The sequence below is a fragment of the Tiliqua scincoides genome, chromosome 13 (genome assembly GCF_035046505.1).
Source record: "Tiliqua scincoides isolate rTilSci1 chromosome 13, rTilSci1.hap2, whole genome shotgun sequence".
Lineage (NCBI taxonomy): Eukaryota > Metazoa > Chordata > Lepidosauria > Squamata > Scincidae > Tiliqua > Tiliqua scincoides.
In genome coordinates this window covers 12,160,996-12,180,195 of record NC_089833.1, presented here as the reverse complement: position 1 = coordinate 12,180,195, position 19,200 = coordinate 12,160,996, and the positions used below count along the sequence as shown (strand labels likewise).

Sequence of the window (19,200 nt, the reverse complement as noted above, 5' to 3'; positions counted from 1 at the left end):
GTGATCTATTAATGACTCCTAATGGCCATGATGGTGAATTGGAAACCTCCATGTCCAGAAGCACTCTACTTGTGAATACCTGTTGTGGACTGGGGTGGGGGAACTGAAGGGGAGGGCTGCTGCATCCCATTTGTTCATCTGACTGGCCACTGTGGAAAAGACACTGTGGGCTAGAACAGGGGTGTCCAAAGTTTTTTTGGCAGGAGGGCCACATCAGCTCTCTGACACTGTGTCGGGGGCCGGGGGGAAAAAGGACTTAATTTACATTTAAAATTTGAATAAATTTACATAAATTTACATAAATGAATATATTAAAGATGGACTTATATGAATGAATGAAGGTCTTGCAATAGCTCAAGACCTAGAAAAGGCCTTGCACAAAGCAAGGCTAGCCTTTTCTTTGCTGCCGCTACTGCACCATAGACGTGAAACAGCAAGCAATGGAGGGAGCCCTCATCCCTATTGGGTTGGTGGTCAAATAGTCACCCTCACGCTGAAAGCAGTTGCGTTGGGCCAGTGTGGGCTCCAACAAATCTCCAGAGAGCCAGAAGCTCATTGGAGACGGGGGGGCTCCCCGAGGGCTGCATTGAGAGTCCTTGAGGGCCGCAAGTGGCCCCAGGGCCGGGGTTTGGGCACCCCTGGACCAGAAGATGGACCCCTTTCGGTTCTGCCTAGCCTTGTTCAGTTTCCTTGTTCAGTCTGGCCTGGAGCCTTCACCTGTGTGCACATGGATGCATGTCACTGCTGGAACGGTTTATGGTTGGACAGATGGGGCTGGGAGGCAGGCAGGATGGACGGCCCTGCTTCAGCTCTACACAGAGATGCCTGAATTTTCATGGCCTCTTACCTCGATACGGCCTGTTTCATTTCTCCTGCAGCTGATCCACTTTGAGAAGCGGGACCCAAAGCGGATAAAAATGGGCTGTGCAGAAGCCATTAAAGTGGGCCGAGAGGCTTACCGTAGTTTGGTACTTGGACTCCTTTACTGGAAGGCCAACAGTGAAGCCAACCCTGCTGTGCGGGCAGAAGCCCCAAGTGGCACCCCTGACAGCCTCTCCCAGTGACCAGCCTCTTGGGCAGCAGGGGCTGGTGTGCTTCCCATCCCCTGCTGGTGGTCCCTCTGCTTTGAAACCTATCTCCTCTCCAAGGGTGCCCCCCCCGGACTCTCCTGCCACCTGTGCACAACCGCTGCCTGTACAAACAGTACAAACACACATTTTATTTTGTACAAAAGCAGTTAAGTCTGATTTTACAAAAGTATCTCCATCTGTGTTAGAAAAGAGATTTCCCAGAAGAAATGGGAAATAATCTGGTATTATATAAATATTCTCTAGATGTCCATGAAGCTTAGCATCCGACGAGCTCACCCAGGGAGCTCTGCTGTTGCCCTTCCTCCTCCCCCCTGCCCTGCCAAGGGGTGAAGTTCTTGGTCCTTCATGAGTTGTGCCCGGCCTTCCTCTTAGGGGTGTGGTTGGCCCAGGCCATACGTGGCAAAAGGACTCTCCGTTGCCAGCATACGGATCCCTCTCGCTTCTGCTGCTCAACCTTGTAGCTCCCTGTATAGATCCAGGGCAGCCGCAGCAAGGCAGGCACTGAGTCTGGCAGCAATTGTCTACGTCCTAAGCAAGCGCATCTCCTGGGTTGCTGTGAGCGACGCAGCGGAGGCTTTTCCTTCATGTAAGACAAGCCTCTGGGGGTCCAGGAGGTGCCTCCCCACCATACAGGGGCCCCTGAGGCCAGCTTTCCAAGTGGGGGCTGCTTCCTCGGGCCTAGAAGTAGGAAGGTCTCAGGGCCCTGGGCGTAGCGGCACTTGTGTACTGGGGCTGCATGAGGGGCACCTCATACTCCAAGCCGTGGGGCATCACTGTTTTCTCCGGCAGTCTCTGCCCGTGTCCGGCTAGGTCTCCATTCTCAAGGCAGGCCTTCACCCCTTCCAGCTCCAGTGGACCGGAGCCTACCACAGGGGTGGCTGGTGTCTTGCCCTGCCGCCGCCGCCGCGCATAGTATGAGACGGCAGCCACAGCCGCCACCAGAAGGAGCACAGCAGCCATGGCGGGCACCACCACGAGGGCCAGGTTGGGGTCCCTCCCCTGGGTGACGGGGGCGTGCTGCTGCTGCTGCGTGAGCTGCAGGGTGTGGGCCTCCACGCACAGGTCCTCCTCTTGGCCTCTGTCCCCCAGAGGCCCGATGCAGATGTGGTAGGAGGAGTTGGGCTTCAGGGCCCGCACGGTGTACTCGGCCAGCGAGGCCGGCAGGCTGAGGGTGACGGGGCGCTTGTCTGGCCCGGAGAGGTTCCGGTAGGTCAGGCGGATCCCTTTCAGCTGCGTCTTGGACTGGACATAATTCTGTAAATCCACTTTCAGAGAGGTGCCTCCCACGTGCTTTATGGCGACCCGTGTGGGGTGGGTCGGTGCCTGAGTGGCCGCTGGTGGGGTTGTGGCCCAGACCTTGGTTTCGCAATATAACCCAGAGAAACCAGGTGGGCAGACGCACTCCAGGTGGTTGCTGGTGTCCAGCTGGCACGCCCCACCATTCAGGCAGGTGTGTGGAGGGCAGAGGCGTGTCTCTGGACTGGGGTCGCCCTCCAGAACGGTGGACGGCGTGGCGGTGGAGCTGCCCTCCCCAGGGGTGGAGCCAGCTGCGCTGGGCGTCGGAGGGACGTGCCTACTGCTGGGGGCAGACGTGGCAAGTTTAGGGCTGGTGGCTTTCAAGGTGGTGGTGGTCGGGCACCCAAAATCGGCGTATTCCAGGTGCTGGAGCAGCCTGCCGGCGTTCTTGGGGGGAAAGTGGCAACGGGTCTCCTCAGACCTCCGGAGCGAGACCTTGCTGGTGCTCAGCCAGTGGACCAGCCAGCTCAGCTGGCAGACGCAGTTGAAGGGGTTCTCTGCCGCCGTGATGACCTTGAGCCTGGAGAAGGAGCCAAAGAAGTCCCTGGGCAGGCTGTGGAGGCTCAGCTTGCTGATATCCAGCTCCTGCAGGCTGTGCAGCTCTTGGAAGTCCTCCGGCTGCAGCTGGGAGATCTGGCCGTTCCCCGCCAAGCTGAGCTTGGTCAGGCCACGCAGCTGCCTCAGGACTCTTGGCACTCTGGCTAGCAGGTTGCCCGAGATGTCCAGCTCATGCAGGTTCTGCAGGCTGTGCAGGAGCTCCTCATCCAGGCGGCCCAGGCCGAGCCCTGCCATTTTGAGTGACTCCAGGTTGGGGGCGTGGAAAGTGCCGGGCTCCAGGGCTGTGACCCGGTTGCGGCTGATGTCCAGGAGAAGGAGCGTCGGCAGGCTGAGCGGGGGCACCACGTGCAGCTGGTTGTCCTGCAGCTTCAGCTCCAGCAGGTTCTCCAGGGAGCTGAAGGCCGCTGGGTGGATGTGCTGGATCCGGTTGTGATCCAGGTAGAGGCGCTCCAGCAGGTGCAGCCCATGGAAGGTCTCGTTGCTGATCTCATGCAGCTGATTGGAAGACAGGTCAAGGTTGCAGAGGCTTGGTAGGGACTGGAAGACGTTCCTGGGGAGGCTGGAGAGCTGGTTCTGGGAGAGGTCCAGGAGCTGAAGGGCAGGCACCTCCACGAAACTGTCCTCGCTCAGGGCGCGAATGCCATTTTCGAAGATGTAGAGGCTGGCGGTGTCTGGTGGCAGCCCGTGGGGGACTGTGTGGCTTCTCCGAGAAATGCAGAAAACCGTCCGGGGCTGGTTGCACTGGCAGTCGGCAGGGCACCCCTGGGCCAGGACTCCTGCAGGGAGGAGCAGCAGTGCCCAGAGCGCGGAAGGCCTCATGGTGGAGGTCCTGCAGAAGGAACAGGAAGATGGGTTGAGAGGGGGGCCTTCCTGAAAGGCAGTTGCAAGCCACCCACCCCTTTCCGGCCTTCCATCCAGGGGCTCGCCAGGAGTCCAGCCTGGTGTTTCCCACAAGCAGGCTGCAAAGTGGAACTCGCAAAAGCTGCCCCACGGAGCCCAGGAGGGAGGGAGTGTTGCATCCCTCCTGAGTGACTCTCCCCCCCCCCAGTCTCAGTCTGGCCCTCAGTTGTCTTGGCCAGTGAGAGGAACAGGGGATTTGGGCACTGCAGGGTGCGGGGGGGGGGGGCTGAAAACTGGCACTGGTTTCTGGGAAAGAGGAAATCTGACTCTGGCAGGCTAGGGAGGGGCGCGGTGGGTGATGCCCTCCCCAGCTGCCTGTGCTGTTTTTTTCACAGCACTGCCCAGAAAGCGACACGCAAGCAGAGCTTGCTGGAAAGTGGTCACTGTGGAATGAGGGCCTTGGCCAGAGAGGCGGCTGGAGCTGGGAAGGGCTGGCTGGGATTGTGAGCGGAGCGGCCGATGCCAGCTGCGTATGAGGTGGGCCCCTCTCCTGGCTGGCGCTGAGTGCCAGGGAACGCTGTGGGGCTTAGCTCCCCAGAGAGTGCTGCATGTCCCAGTCAGCTGAAGGCCTACTGGGACTATGTGAGCCGCTCTGCTTGTAAAGCGCCCACCTCTCAGTGCTTCAGTGCTCTACCCACCTGCTGCAAATCTACTACCCAAACAGGGCTTGGTGCTTGGATGGTTGGGGGGTGGAAGGAGACGCAGGGGCAAGGGTCTGAAGCACAGGGGAGCCCCCCCCCCACACACACACATAGTATGCCCAGGTGCTGCAGAGGCAGGCAGGCTGCTCTCCTGGAGGCATGAAGACGCCCCGCTGCAGCCTCCATGCCGCTGAGTCTGAATGGCACCACACACTGGTTCTTTAGGGGGCAGGTGGGGCTAGCTGCTGGGCTGATCCACTCAATGTTTAGAGGCCGGCAATATATGCTTGGTGGGCCTGCGGGCCCAGCCCTGTTTGCAGATATTGCCAAGCAGTGGTGTGTCACTTCAGGAGAAGCAACAGAGTTTCCGTGCCAGAGTTTAGGGTGGGACAAACATACTGGGATGGCCTCATTGTGCAAAGAGCTTCTGCCCACGTGCAGGGTCGCGGTTAGCCTCTGGGATTGGCATGGCACTGCTGCGGCCTGGAAGTATGATTCTGGGGAGGGGGCAGGGCTTAAGCAGCAGGCCCCCCCCTTTTCCCCGCAACATCTAGCTGGAGAGATTGCGAATGCAACTTGGCCTGCTGGACACTGAATGGTGCTGGAAGCTTTGCCCAGGATTGCAGCAACTCCATCGAACCTTGGCTGCCCCCAGCCCAGAAATACTTATCTTTTGAGGCAAACAAGCTCTGTGGAGCCATCTGGCCCTAACCAAGCAAGCCCCACCTAGCAACCTTCTGTTATGTGCCTTTCTCCCTCTTCTCTCCCCCCCCCCCCCCGAGCCACCCTTGGCTACTCAACACCAGCTGTGTTCATCAGGATGTCCCACCCTGCCCCCTTAGAGCTCAGGCCCAGTCTGCTCTGAGCAGCACCGGCTCCTCTGGGAAATGCCTCAAAGCCCCCACCTAAGAATGAATGGCACTGAAAAGCCCTCATCCAGCAACCAACTGCATGGGTGCACTGGAAAGCTTGTCCAGGGCTGACCTCTTCCACCAAAGCGAATCAGGCAAGTTCTGTGGTGTCTGAGTCACCCCGATGGCTCAGAGGTGTCTGGGGACCAGCTCACGCCCTCCCCCTGTCGTTTCCAGCTGCGGCATCCCTGGGCAGCCACAACACTGCGCGTTTCTCGGGCCCCAAGCGCATGCCCTCGTACCACGCCACTGCCTGCAGTTCCAGCCCGCCCCCCCCCTCCGAATGAGGAGTTCATCCCAGTCACGCTGCACAAATTTCCTTCCCGCCTGTGTGCATCTTGTAGCCTCCCAATGTCTTGCCAGCATACTCCTCCAAAAATCACTGGAAGAGCCAGTCGGCACAGATGGGAGGACTACATGGGGCGGCCCTGCACTCTGACTCAAGCCCAGGCGCTTGGGATGTTCAGGGAAGAGCCCCACCCATTGAACATCTCGCTCCCACGCCACTGCAAGAGGTGCCTGACCTCCACCCCGGGAGGTGACAGCCTGGCTTCCCCACCCACCTCACCCTGCCTGCATTGCTACACACCTACCTGATTCAATGGGGCCCGCCTCTACACTGTCTGCCCTTTCCAAGGGACGTAGCCACTGCCTTTCCTTGTACACAGAAGGCTGGCTCCTGCCATGAGAGATGCTTTGGCCCTCCCAGCTTGGCCCAAGGGAATAGCTGGTGATGCTGCCAGAGAGGGAGGCTGGGACCACCTGCTGTGAACGGGGGGGGGGGAGCCTACAGCCCTCCCCTCTGTTTGCACTCAGGCAGGTGAAGACAACCTGCCCTATGCATGTTCACACAGAGAGCCTCATCCTGCCCGACCCTGCGCTCACATGTCCTACACAGAGCTGCCCGTGACGGAATGCTTTTTCCCTTCGTGGAAGTGCCTTGGTAACTATTCCGCTGACAATAGAGCAGGGAGATCTGTGGTATCAGGCCCCAGGAAAGGTGGGCATCTTTCTGAGTGCACAGCAGCTTGTCGCTCTCCTCTCCACTTCCTCCTACTCTAGAGCGCAGGAGGAGAAGAGTCTGGTACATCGTTAGCGGGGAGGGGGCCAGTGGCATTGGGCATGCCCCCCTCAGACATCAGAAGGTCTTGAAGGGATAGTTGCTGTCTTGTGAGCTATCCTGATCTGGCATCTGATCTGATTTGGGAGCAAGGCTCCCTGCGGTAGGCTCAGCAAAAGGACTCATCTGGGCCTGGGAGGACACCCTCCAGGACTCCGGGGATGCTGGCTAGAGGAAGCTGTTGCTATGCAGACGGAGAGTGGGGTGCCGGGAGGTGGGGCCTGGCCGGCTTGCACAGGCATGCCCCCTTTCCCCTCCTTGTCCTCTCTACCCCCTCCCTCGCGATGATGGGATCACAGGCCTACCTGTTTCTCAGCCTGTCTGTCAACCCTTTGAATAAGCCAGTTAATTAACAGGGGCCAAGGAGAGTGCTGTGCAGGGGGGCTTTGTCAGACTCCGCAGAGCTGGCATTGCACAGACAGGTAATAAAATCTGGAATGTGCAGCTGGGGAAGGAGGGGGGGCCTGGCCTAGGGTGAGCCCCCCTTCCTGGCAGGAAGAGGGGCTGTCTTGCGAGAAAGGAGGAAAGGAGAGGCATGCAGAAGAGAGCATGCCAGCAACACCCCTCCCCTTCCCCCCCCCATCTTATCCTCCTTGGGCTTCGAGCCACCCAGTGAAGGAGACTAGCTGCGCGTTAAGGACCGACAAAAAGGGCGAGCGGTTCACAGAGCACATCATTAGCTTGTGGAATTCAATGCCACAGGATGTGGTGAGCACGTCAGCACAGCCCTGCTGGATCAGCACAAAGGAGCCGCCGCCGCCGCCTGCTTTCGGCAGGGACCAGCAGTGCAGTGCAGACCAGCAGGGTCCAGCAAGGACAGGCAGGGCTTGGGGAGAGCTACTGGCCCCAGCTGCCCGCCGCCTCCCCACTTCCATACTGACTGATGGCCAGCAAAAGGCCTCCCTGCTCCTCCCCCTCCATGGATGTGTCAAATCCTCCTCTGAAGCCACCACCAGCGCATCTTGTGGCCTTGAGTTCCATAGCTTCATTCTGCACTGTGTGGAGGGGCGACTTCCTTAGGACTTTTCCAAATCTCCTGCCGGTTGGTTTTGCGAAAAACCCCAATCTCTGGTCTCCACCGGCCCAAGCCCAGGCATAATTAGAGCAACCTCTGTCACTTGTCTTTTCCACCACACCCTCGCTAACGTAGCCAAACACAGTTTAGTCTCTTGTCAAGGGGCAGTGCTCCCAACGCCAGTTTAAATGCACTTTCCGAGCACATCGGTCTCCACCCCAGTTGAGCCTCCCTGTTCAGAGCCAGTCTACCTCAGACCCTCAGCTGATGGGTCAAAACACAGGGGAGGGTCCTCATTTTGATGCCTTGCTTTGGAGTTTCTCAGAGGCCTCTGGCCAGCCGCTGATGGTGTACTAGGCCTGCTGGACCTCTGGCCTGCAGGCAGAAGAGCTGCCCTGGGCCCGTCACCCCGCTGTGGCTGCGTTTTCTGACTTGAGGGGGCCCCTCGGCCCTTTCTTGATGCCAGATTGTGGGACACCCGTGTGGCCGTGCGGAGTTTGCTCCTGCTCTTGCCGCCAGCTGTTGTGGGGCCCCCTCCGCCTGCATTCTTGCCCCCCCTCCTGGCTCCTTGCTCTCCGTGCATGCCTTGCGCTCTCCCCCTCCCGCCACAAGTGCCTCTTGCAATCTGTAACCTGTCAGGTGAAGGCAGTTTCTGGGGCCTCCCTGTGTGGGGAGCATTGTGGGTAATGGGAGCCAGCTGTGGCGAGGGGCGTGCTGACAGGCGGGCCAGGGTCTTGAAGGGGCGGCTGTTTTCCAGGGGTGAGGGAATAAGTGGGGCTGCCCTCCGCGTGAGTGTAAGGCCAGGGATCAGATTTCTCCCTGGAGTCCTCTGAGCGCATAGGGGCTGGGAGACGCCACTAGATCTGTTCCCTTTCCTGGGGGCCAGCCTGATCTTTCCTCACCTCTGGTCCCCTGAACGGGAGGAGGAGGCACTGCCCTCCTGCCACCCCATGAAAATGATGAATGTGGCCCCTCTTGGAATCCTGTTTGTTGTGGGCAAGCTGAGTGCAAGGGGAAGGGGGTCATATTCTTTTGGGAATGTAACTTTGGATCCTATACTCCCCCCCCCCCGCCCTCCAGCAGATGCCTGTATTGAATCTGTCTTCCCCCTTCAACAGTCAGCAGTTGGGGGCATGGAAGTATTGGGGAGGTTAGACCCTGTCTCCTCAAGGTTGCAAATCCCCTTTGTGCCCACCCCCTCTCTTGTAACCATTAAAAAAGACTTTGTCACTATTTTTCATTTATCACTTCCTTTCATGTATTGGCTTACTCGAACTCAGTCACCTTAAAAAGTGAGGTATTGGTCCCCTTGTTAATGAAGGAAAGGATTCTGGAAGAGGTGAAGAGAAAAGTGGGTTCATTTCCACGCGCAGTCTCTCCTCCTCCCTGAGAAACCTGAGCCGTCAGGGTCCAGACTGGAGATGACTGACCCCCTGGGCACACTCTGGCCCTGGGCACCAGGGCAGTCCATTTGCTTCTGTTTCTCTTCTCCTCCCCCCCCCCCCACCAAAATGTATATTTATCAAATTCATACACAAGCACAGGTCTGGTCTGGGCTCTGGGTTCTAACATGCAGCAACTGTTACCCTGCACATGCCTGATCTTGGAAGCTAAGCAGCGTCACGCCTGGTTAGTACTTGGATGGGAGACCGCATGGGAATACCGGGTGCTTGTAGGCTTATACCATAGTCTTTCGAGACTGAAGGTTGCCTGAAGGAGATGACTGACTCCCTGGGCAGACTCTGGCCCTGGGCACGAGAGTTATGGCCCTGGGCACCAGGGCAGTCCATTTGCTTCTGTTTCTCTCCCCCCGCCTGGGCACCAGGGCAGTCCATTTGCTTCTGTTTCTCTCCCCCCCCCCCCCACCAAAATGCATAGTTATCAAATTCACACACAAGCACAGGTCTGGTCCCAGTTCTGGTGTTTCCAACCTAGATCCAGCTCCTCTTGCAATGGGGGTGCCTCCAGGGCTGCCCCAAGATCTGTTGCTCAGGAGGCAAAAAACCTCTTTCCCCAACCCACTTCCCCCAGACTAGTGCATTCAGTACTATGGAATTAGCTGCCCTTTTGTGACCCAAATGTTGGCTGCCTCCCAGCAGGGCCGCCTTCAAGGCTTACCCAACAAGCAGGTTCAGCACCCCTATCCCTGCAGCTTGAGAGTCTTCTGGGCCCCGTACCCACAGCAGTGGGAAGCACTGCAGCGAACCCAGGAAGAGCAGACTGGGAGGGGCTCTTTTGTCCCAGCGTCCTGCCTCTCCCCACAGCAGCCAGATGGGTAGCTCTGGGAACCCACAAACAGGATATGAAGGCAACGCATCCTCCCTGAAGGCAACGCATCCTCCCTGTTGCCTGCATCTAGCACTAAGAAAGACTGCCGTTGACTATGGAGGTTCTGTATCGCCAGCATTACCAATAGCCATTAATAGACCTCTTCTGCTTCATGAATGTCTCTCGTCCCCAGCAGCCCTCATCACATCGCTTGTGGCAGTGAGTTCCATAAGCTAATGCTGTGTGCTGGGAATGCTGTGTCCCAGATCTCCTACCCAGCCATTTCACAGCAGGGCACTTCTCTCCCCTTCTACATCACACAACAGCTTATAACACCCCTCTATTTTGTCCCCTCCCCATGGGTCAGTCACTGCCCAGCTTCACTCGGCTTTTGTGTAAAGACTTCTGTGTGACTTTAAATCTACCTTGTAAACCAAAACACTGTCGTAAATTGTCATTGTCATCCCCTAACTCTGCCGGAGCTGTGGGCTCGGATCTCTCCCCCTTTCCCTGCCCATGAGGTGGAAACTGTTTCTCATTCGCACCCCCCAACTGTACGGGAAGCTGCTGCTGCTACTTATGGGGGGGCACAAGGGGTGCAGTCACAGAACAGGAGAATTAGGAAACGTTGCTGAAAGGGAGATGGTGAAGAAGCTCCACTAATTAGGCAGGGCTTGACCAGCCCTGTGGGGTGCAGCAGAGTGGGAAGTCCTCTAGAGCGTGAAGAAGCCCTTCAGGGATCAGCTCACTGCCCAGGCTGGAGCCAGACTGAAGTGGGGGCACCACTGGCTTTGGGGCCTGTTTTTTTGTTTTTTTTTTTTTCAGATGAGCTCAGAGCAGTCAGCCAATTCCAAAAACCCAGCTCTGCCAGGGTCAGCCATAGTGCCCGCAGGGCAGGCTTCCTGGGGCTCATGACACTGTGGAAATTTGGGGAGGGGAGGGAGAGGGTATGCAACCATCTCCCACCCTTGCAGGGGTTTTGTGAGGGTAATCACAATAACAGTTGTCAACTCTTTACAAACTAAAGGCACTAAAGGTGTTCTCCAGCTTGCATTCTTTATTCTGCAGTGCAGCTGAGCTCATGTAAAGCTCATCTTAGCCTCTCCTAATTACCAGAAATAATCTCTCTTAGCCATGAGTAAGCTCTTTGTTACTTCAGATGACCCTGAACCATGCAATGGAAATGACAGGCCCACAGACAGGGTAACAGGTTGAGCCTCGTGGGGGTCAATTTCCAGCTCCCCCAAGGCCTAGGTTTTTGGTACTGCCGTCGCCCAATGCAAGGAATCCGGTTTGATAAACCGGATGGGTTTTAGCTGTCTAATCAGTTGATTAAATTTGCACACAAGTAGACACAACAGCTCTGAAGCAGGGAGCAAAGTTCCTTGGCTTGTAGATGGTGTGCACGGATGTGTGCACCATAGAATAGTCCAATCCTGTCCAATTTTCCAGCACTGATGCTGCATCAATGATGCAACCTCAGCGCAGCCCTGGGGTAAGGGAACAAGCGTTACCTAGGTAAGCGTCACCCCTTACCTAGAGGAGGCCTCTGTGACTGCCCCATTGGCACAGCTGCATCAGTGCTGGAAAGTTGATTAGGATTGGGCTGTAAGACTTTATGTCAGGAGAGGCATTCCCTGCTGCGTTCAAGAGAATTGGGGGGGGGGGATGCCTCTTCCAAAATGGTGTTTCTGTCTGCAGTTTTTAATAATATATTTGCATTTACATACATAGAGAAATAAAATCTGCTGCTTGGTTAATTGGGGGTCACCTTATTAGTCAATGAGAGCATTTTAAATTGGATTAACCCAACCCCTTCTTAGACATAGGGCACAAACCTAAGCAGGTCTACTCAGAAGTAAGTCCTATTGTGTTCTGTGGGTCTTACTCCCAGGAAAGTGAGGTTAGGATTGCAACCTAAATGGGGCAGCTCTGGCATAAAGGAAAACACACCCTCATGTCTGTCTGAGGTCTCCCGGGACCTCCTCTGCTGGGTGTCTGTCACCACTCTCTGCCCAGAATGAGAGAGCTGTGCTAGTGCTCAGATTGTTGGGAAGCAGGTGAGGCTGGGAGCCTTTGGGGCAAGCTGGCTTGGCAGTGCCCACCCTCCTCCTTGCTATGGGACTCTGGCCCATGCTGAAATGCACAGCTCTTCTCTGGCGGCTGCGAAAAGCATCTGTTCCCAAGATGCAGCGGTGACTGAGCCACAGACGTCTCCTCGCACTTCCCTCCTGCTAAAAAAAGCCCAGGCGGGTGCTGGGCTCTGGGGCTGGCAGCACATCAGAGGCCTGGCTCACCCTGCAGCATTTCTGCCTGGAAGCCAGCCCCCTCCTTCCATTGCCAGACTGGGGGGGGGAGGGGAAGCACCCTTGCCACTCCTTGGCACAGCTGGATTGCTCAAGTGTACGATGGCACCACTGGTGGCGTTGGAAACACCTGGGCCTCCCCAGTGGGCTTCCACACACTGGGGAGGGGGGCAGAGAAGCTCCTCTCCAGTCTCACTCTCCCCTCCAGTCGCATTAAACGTGTTCAGTGCCATCAAGACTGCTGCGTTGATGGGAGTCAGTAAGAAATGCAGGCTCGGTGCTGACCGCCTGGAGTGGGCCTGCGTCTGGGTCACACAGAGCTCTCTGCTGTGGCGAGAGTGCTTTGCGCGCCAGTCAAACGTTGTCATGGCAGTGCGTTTAGGGTGGCGTGTCCTTTTCAATTTCACCTGACAAAGGCTGTGGCAGTCCAATAGCATTAACAGCTGGGGTGGTAACAGCTGGTAAGAGTCTGGGGTGGACTTTTTGTGGAGGAACAGGAAGTCCACATGGGTGGCTTCAGGCAAAACAAGTTTCCTGGCTAGCTGGATACACCTTCAAATCCTGTTGGGCCAGCAAGCCGTCAGGCGCTGTGGGTCAGCTGGATCTCACAGCCATGGGTTCAACTCTGGCATGCAGGCACTTGAGCACCTCCGCTCAGAGGGGAACTTCAGGCCTGGCCTGCCCAAGACCCCAGGGACAGTCTCCTCCACCTCTCTGTTTGCAAGGTCGGAAGAGGCTGCTCTGCCCAAGACCTGCTGCCCCTCAGAGAAGGTCACTGGGGGGACAGTTCTAAACCCCACCTGCCGGCCATCATGCAACTGAGCAGTGCACCCCTTTTCAGCCCTGGCTGATGGGGCTCCCTCCCGTAGGGCAGGCACGTGGCCATCTGTGTCCCTGGAGCCGCAGGAGCAGAGCAATCCTCGGAGGAGGTGTGGGGAGGGTGGAGTGCCCAGCTGGAATGTGGCTGCTGCCGCTCGGAAATGGCAGAGGCTCAGGTTTCGCTGACGTGTCTGCTGCTTCTGCTGCAACCAGCCTGCTGAGTAACTTGTCTAATTACAGCTCCTGCCACCGAGGGGCCGCGGCCAGGTCAGGAGTGGGCCGTGCCAGGGTTTAGCCTGCCGCAGAGTAATTGCAGGCGGATGGCAAAGCGGAGCCCTCCCCTGGGGCAGGCCAGAGACACGCTGGGGCCTCCTGCTCTCTCTGTGGGGGGGGGGGGTAGGGGGCATGCCCACTGTGCTGTTGGGGCCACAGGCTCTTCTTGCCCCCTCCACATCTTGGAGTTGCTATGGGTCTCCATTCATTTCAATATCCGATCTCGTCTGATCTCGGAAGCTAAGCAAGGTCAGGCCTGGTTAGTACTTGGATGGGAGACCGCCTGGGAATACCGGGTGCTGTAGGCTTATACCATAGTCTTTCCATGCCTGATCTCGTCTGATCTCGGAAGCTAAGCAGGGTCAGGCCTGGTTAGTACTTGGATGGGAGACCGCCTGGGAATACCGGGTGCTGTAGGCTTATACCATAGTCTTTCCATGCCTGATCTCGTCTGATCTCGGAAGCTAAGCAGGGTCAGGCCTGGTTAGTACTTGGATGGGAGACCGCCTGGGAATACCGGGTGCTGTAGGCTTATACCATAGTCTTTCCATGCCTGATCTCGTCTGATCTTGGAAGCTAAGCAGGGTCAGGCCTGGTTAGTACTTGGATGGGAGACCACCTGGGAATACTGGGTGCTGTAGGCTTATACCATAGTCTTTCGAGACTGAAGGTTGCCAACCATTATGGGGCAGCCCATTTGGAGAATCCCCACTCCGAGATCCCCCCTAAGAGTCTCCTTGAAGGTAGACAGCCTGCCGGACTACAGACAGATCCACCCAGCCGGGACTGGCCTCCCAAGAGATGCCTGTGCTACTCCCCAAATACAGGCTCCCACATGAAGCCCTCCCTTCCTCCTTTTCTTCCACCTCCTGGGCCCCACTTGCCGCTTGGGCTCCCAGAAGGCACCTCCTCGGCTTGTCAGAGGAGAGCCCTTGCTGCAGTGGCCCCAGCTAGGGGGCAGCCTTGCTCTTGCCCTGCAGCTGGGCTTCTCAGATTCCTGACCATGGCCAAACGCACCTTTGCCGCCGGACTTCCTGCCCCTTCCACTGCAGAGGCAGAATGTGACCGGCGTCACCTTCTGCCTTCAGAAAGGGCCACTAGGTCGCAGCGACAGGCTGTTGTCGGGGTGTGCACCCAGACGTCCCCCCTAATTAGGCCAGATTGGTGCCAGCCACCCTGCATTCCTCTGGCTGGGCTGTCCTGGGCAGGCTGAAGCAGCAAGAGCCACAGCAGAGGGCCGTACTCTTGCAAGCAGCACGCCGGGGAGCTGGGCAGAGAATGGAGCAGGGTGGCTTACTCGTGGCAGCAGACAGGGCAGGCCAAGCTAATGCAGGCCTTGCATTCAAGTGGTCCAAAGTTGGGCCAAGGAAGCCACACCTTTTGCCAGCTCATGCTTCAGCCTCCCTCCCTGCCCTGGGCCCATCGCTGTCCACCATGTTGCAGGCGGGGGAGCTGCTTGGTGTGTGAACATGCTTCCTGCCAGGTTACCTTCCTGGCGCTCTCTGCTTTTGCCAGCCCCTGTGCAGGAGAAACAAGGCTGCCATTGTCCAGCCGAGGGCCTGGCTGAGCGCCTCCATGCCGGTTCTCCTGAAGGCAGGAGGGGGCTGCAAACAGCAACCTGAGAGAGCCCAAGGAGAAAAGGCTGGGGGGGGGGGGCTCGAGCTCCCGCATGTATCCAGCCCAGGGCTGGACGGAGGCAGGCATTGGGGCCCCCTCCAGCAGCTCCCTTCTTAGAGTGGTCAATGCAAAGGTAGCTGCTTAGCAAATCAGCCACTCATATCCTCATTATGCCACGCAGTGCGGAGAGTCTGATTGTCTCTTGAGCTTCAGTTTTCTGATGGGGGGGGCACAAACGTGGCAGAAAGTGCCAACTGCTTGGTGAGGCTGGAGCTGCCTCTGCCCTCCACCAGGTCTGCTTCTGGGCATCCCTCAGCAGCCATGGGGGGGGGGGGTGAGGGTTAGCCTTCCCGTGACATTCCTGAAGTTCTACCCTCATTGCCTCCTGGATCTTCTGCCCTCCTCCTGCATCCCTGCTCCAGGCCCCAGCAGACCTCCTCACTCAGCTGGAGCATTCCTGCCTGACAGGCATGCACACATGAATCTGTCCACCCCCGCTTTCCAGCCTCCCCCTCAGGTGCTCAGGAGGAGGCAGCCCAGAGAGGTGCCTTCCAAGAGGAAACCAATTCCAGCAGCTCCAGATCCAGCTGCGTGGGAGGACTGGTGCGTGCACCTCAATGTCCTCCTGCCCTGCACACTCTGGGGGGTGGGGGTGGAGAGAGATCCAGGAATGTTTCTTGCTCTCTGACAAGCCACTAATGAGAATTCCAATGCCCTGCCAGCAACAGCTGTCTTTCTAGGTTTTGAGGCTTCCAAAGACCAGCTCATTCTGATGTGGGTGAGGGAGATAGAGCTGAGCTCCCTCCCTGGGTGAGCCAGAAGGGAAGCAGCCCTGGCAGGTAGCTGGGCACTCCTGGGGGGGGGAGGCTGGCTTTGGGAGCTAGAACTGCAGGGAGCGACTGCCCTCTTGAGAGATGCATTCCCCCTTCTCTTTCCCACAGGAGGGAATGCCTCTTCTGAGAGGGTGCAACATGTATGGAAGGAGGATTCTGGCTCCTATTGTTTTATTCTTGTGCAAACTGAAATGGATTGAACTCAGACCATCAATTTACTTAACTGGCTGACAGTATCACATTTTTGTGCTTCTTGTGAATTGGCGCGCGCGCGGGGAGGGCTGTTGCCTTCATGCCCTGATCTAGCTGCCCTGCTTGATAACAGGAGGCTCATCTAAATGCCTCTCTGTTCCTTTGTATGCATCAACAGGGTCAAAGGCGCCATCACACTTGAACCACCCAACTGCAAGGACAGCAGTTTGGTTTGTACAGCTGAGCTGACCCTCCTCCCCCACAACTAACCAGCCAGCAGCGTTCTGAGCCTAGAACGCCCCTTCCCTCACCTGTCCAGACTTCCACTTTCTGCACGCAGACAGTGTTGCACTCCCCCCACAGAAATCCTCTGCCCTTTTCACTGTTTATCCAAGTGAGTTTTCTGGGCACAGCACACAACTGTCACTAGTCCTGCCTCAGTTTCCTTACAGCAGAGGGTCCCAGCCAGGCTGTGGGACCTGTGGGGTCCCTTGGAAAGAGGTGCAACTTAGCTGGCTTTGGGGCGGGGGGGGGGCCCAACCCCTGCCAGCTAGAACTTCCCCTGAACCCAGTGCCACATATTGCAGGAAGAGAAGCCATTGGCATCTCCTTTGCAGGAAAGTAGGCAGTGGCGCTAGTGGGTGTGGGCGCACCCATGGCAGGAATGAACATGGTGCAGCAGTGAGGAGGGGGTCCAAAGGATCCCCCAGGCACCATTCTGGCCTTAGCCAGATGTACATTGCAAAGCTTGTGCTACTTTAATGCCACTTTAACTGCACATGGGGTGGGAGGGGGTAGACAGATACCTGCACGGAAGCTGCTATGCTTTTCCCTGCGCCCACCTGAGGGTGTCCAGCTCCTAGGACCCTGCTATAGGGCTGAGCTGTCACACAGCCCCAGTGCCTTGCAGAAGACAGGCTGGTACAGAAGCAAGGTCCTCTCAAGGGTTCCTTCCAAACCACCTGGAAAGGACCAAATGCTTGTGCTGTGTCCAGGGAGCTCAGGACCTGGGAGGGCCTCTGGCTCTGCTGCCGGACTTTGTACCCCTCTCCCCCGGGCTGATGTGTGGGGAGTCCATCCATCCCCAGTGGCTGGCGATTAACCAGCAGCCAGCCGGAAGTGACAGAGTAGCCTGACTGGAATGGGAGGCTCCCCCTCTGCGGTGAATTCACACAGTCCCTTCCTGCATCTGACACTCTGTTTACAGAACCTCCCCATAGCCCCGCGAACAAGGATGGGAAGAAAATAAACACCACGGATAAGAGACTGGGGGAAGGAGAGAGCCTGCACAGGGAGCTTGACGTGGAGACCCCCAGTGCTGAAGCCTTAGAGGGGCTCCAAGGGCATCCAGGAGGATGAGACGGCCTGGGCTCAGCTCTGCTCATGTCCCAGCACAGGGCAGGCAGCAGCAGTGGCCAAGGGATGGCTTGCCAAGGCGTCTTGGCTGCCCCAAGCATCCTCTCCTGCCCAGAGCAACGTCCCAGTCGCATCTGCCTCACATCCTGCCCCTTGGCTCTCTTGGGTCTGCCCGGCAGAAGCTCAGTTTCAGGACAAGGTAACTCGTGGAGGGTCAAGAGGCCCTCCAGCTCAGGCCTGTGCAGCCAAGGGGGTATTTCCTTGGGCAGAGCCCCCACTTTGCATTAGCTATTTCCCCTAAGGCAGAGCCCCCACTTTGCATACAGAAGGGTCCCAGTTCAAGCCCAGGCCAGGCAAGAAAGACTCCTGTCGGGAAGCCTGGAGAGCTGTGTTGGCAACACTCTGACCAGTCCACGGGTCCTGCGTGACGCTTGAGCTGCCCGTCTTTGGGCCAGGAAGAGGGTGAAGCGGGGGGGGGGGGCGTGGAAGTGAATGGAGGGGCAAGGAGATGGGGCCCTGGCTGGACATGCGCTGCCTGCTGTGGGGGAGTCTTTGGAGTCTTCTCCGCCAAGTTGTTCTTTTGGATGTTGCTGGTGACAGTAGGGATGCTGGCTGGCTCTGTCCAGACGACCTGGTCTCAACAGAGTGGAAAGTGGGCAAAGCCCTGCGGCGTGGGGAGGGGGAATCTGGGGCCACGAGACGCTGGACCAGGTGTGTATTGGACAGGGGCGTAGCTAGAGGGGGGCAAAGCGCTAAGTCTTGCAGGGAGCCATTCCAGGCGCAGGGAGCAAAGCGGCTTCGAAGGGCAGGGGCCCCCTGCACGCTGCGGTGAGTCTCCTTGCAAGACTTAGTGCTTTGCCCCCCCTCTAGCTACGCCTCTGGTCCTGGAGGTCCTTGCAACGGGCAGCTCTTCGGACTCTCCTGCCCCTCCACTGCCACTCGGAGCCCTCCCGGCTGCGCAGCGAAAGGCACCTTGGCTGGACGCCTGCGAAGGGAGCAGCCCCCTCCCCGCGATTCCAGCCTGCTCCGTCCCCCTCCTGGCCGGGGCAGCGGGAGCCGGGCACTTACCCAGGCAGAGGCGTCGGGGCGCGCAGGGCTCCGTCGGGTCGCTCCGCTGCCGGCTCCGGGCTGGGGACTCCTCCGCGGCTCCCGCTTGTGGCTCCGAAGAGCGGGGCGGAGCGAGGGGGCGGGCCGGGGCGGGGTCTCTGCTGGCCCCGCCGCCTCGGAGGGTTGAGCGGCCGGCCCTTTTCTCCAGCGAGGGGGGCCGGCTCCTCCTGGCACCCAAGTTCGCTTACGGAACTCGCGGCCTCGAGATCTGGCCAGCTGTGCCAGTGCGGTCGCCCGAACCCGGGGCGCACCCCTGCTGCCCGCCTGGAGTCCACAGGCTGGGGGCGGGGCACCAGCAGGCCAGTGCCAGCTTGCTGGCCCCCCCCCAAGACAAAATCCTGCTCTGGGCTCTTTTTTTGGCACCCCTGCCCAGTCCCAATGGATGGCACACCTGGGGCTGCCACCTGCGCGGGCACCAGCTGCCAAGTGGGCACCTCTTCCAGTGCCCAGTCCCTTACCCTTGTCCTTATCACCCCTCTGCGGCCCTTGGAGCTTTTCTGAAGGACCACCTCGGCTCCCTGTGGTGTAGTTGTGGCTCCCTCTTGTGCCCAGGGCCTGGGAGGAAGTGCCCCCCCCCCGCATGTGTGGGTCCAGTCTGGACCCACTGATGTGCAGTGCCCCAAGGGCAGCAGCCACCCTGCATCTATTCATCACATTGAAGTGCCATTCATATTAAGGATCACCCCCCCCCAGGCTGCCCTGAGGGCTGCTGGGGCCAGTGCCAGGTGTATGCCCTCTGTGCACAGCTGCTGCAGCACTTTGAGGTCTCCCCTCTGCCTCCCCCCCCCCCCGTAGACCAGTGGTCACTCCCCCACCTGGGCAACCACAAAAATGTCAACTGGAACCTGATCTCTAGGCCTTTGTTCTCAGCCCAGCTCTGGTGTTTGGCTTCCTCTC

General features: G+C 58.2%; 2 protein-coding genes and 1 pseudogene across 2 annotated transcripts in view; 2 read left to right on the top strand and 1 right to left on the bottom strand.

Moving 5' to 3' along the window:
• Positions 1-19,200, top strand: part of CORO7 (coronin 7) — a 65,288-nt gene that overhangs the window by 32,293 nt on the left and 13,795 nt on the right. The window lies entirely within an intron of this gene.
• Positions 1,196-18,348, bottom strand: VASN (vasorin). Its single transcript, XM_066640703.1, has 2 exons — positions 18,265-18,348; positions 1,196-3,774 (listed from the first exon to the last, which is right to left on the bottom strand). Exon 2 carries the CDS (start codon positions 3,762-3,764, stop codon positions 1,770-1,772), a length of 1,995 nt encoding a protein of 664 aa, XP_066496800.1. The 5' UTR covers positions 3,765-3,774; positions 18,265-18,348; the 3' UTR covers positions 1,196-1,769.
• On the top strand, positions 13,388-13,506 carry LOC136634002 (5S ribosomal RNA; annotated as a pseudogene).

Bases quoted from the DNA above. Each gene is read 5' to 3' on its own strand.
- VASN (XM_066640703.1), bottom strand. From the start codon at position 3,764: ATGAGGCCTTCCGCGCTCTGGGCACTGCTGCTCCTCCCTGCAGGAGTC.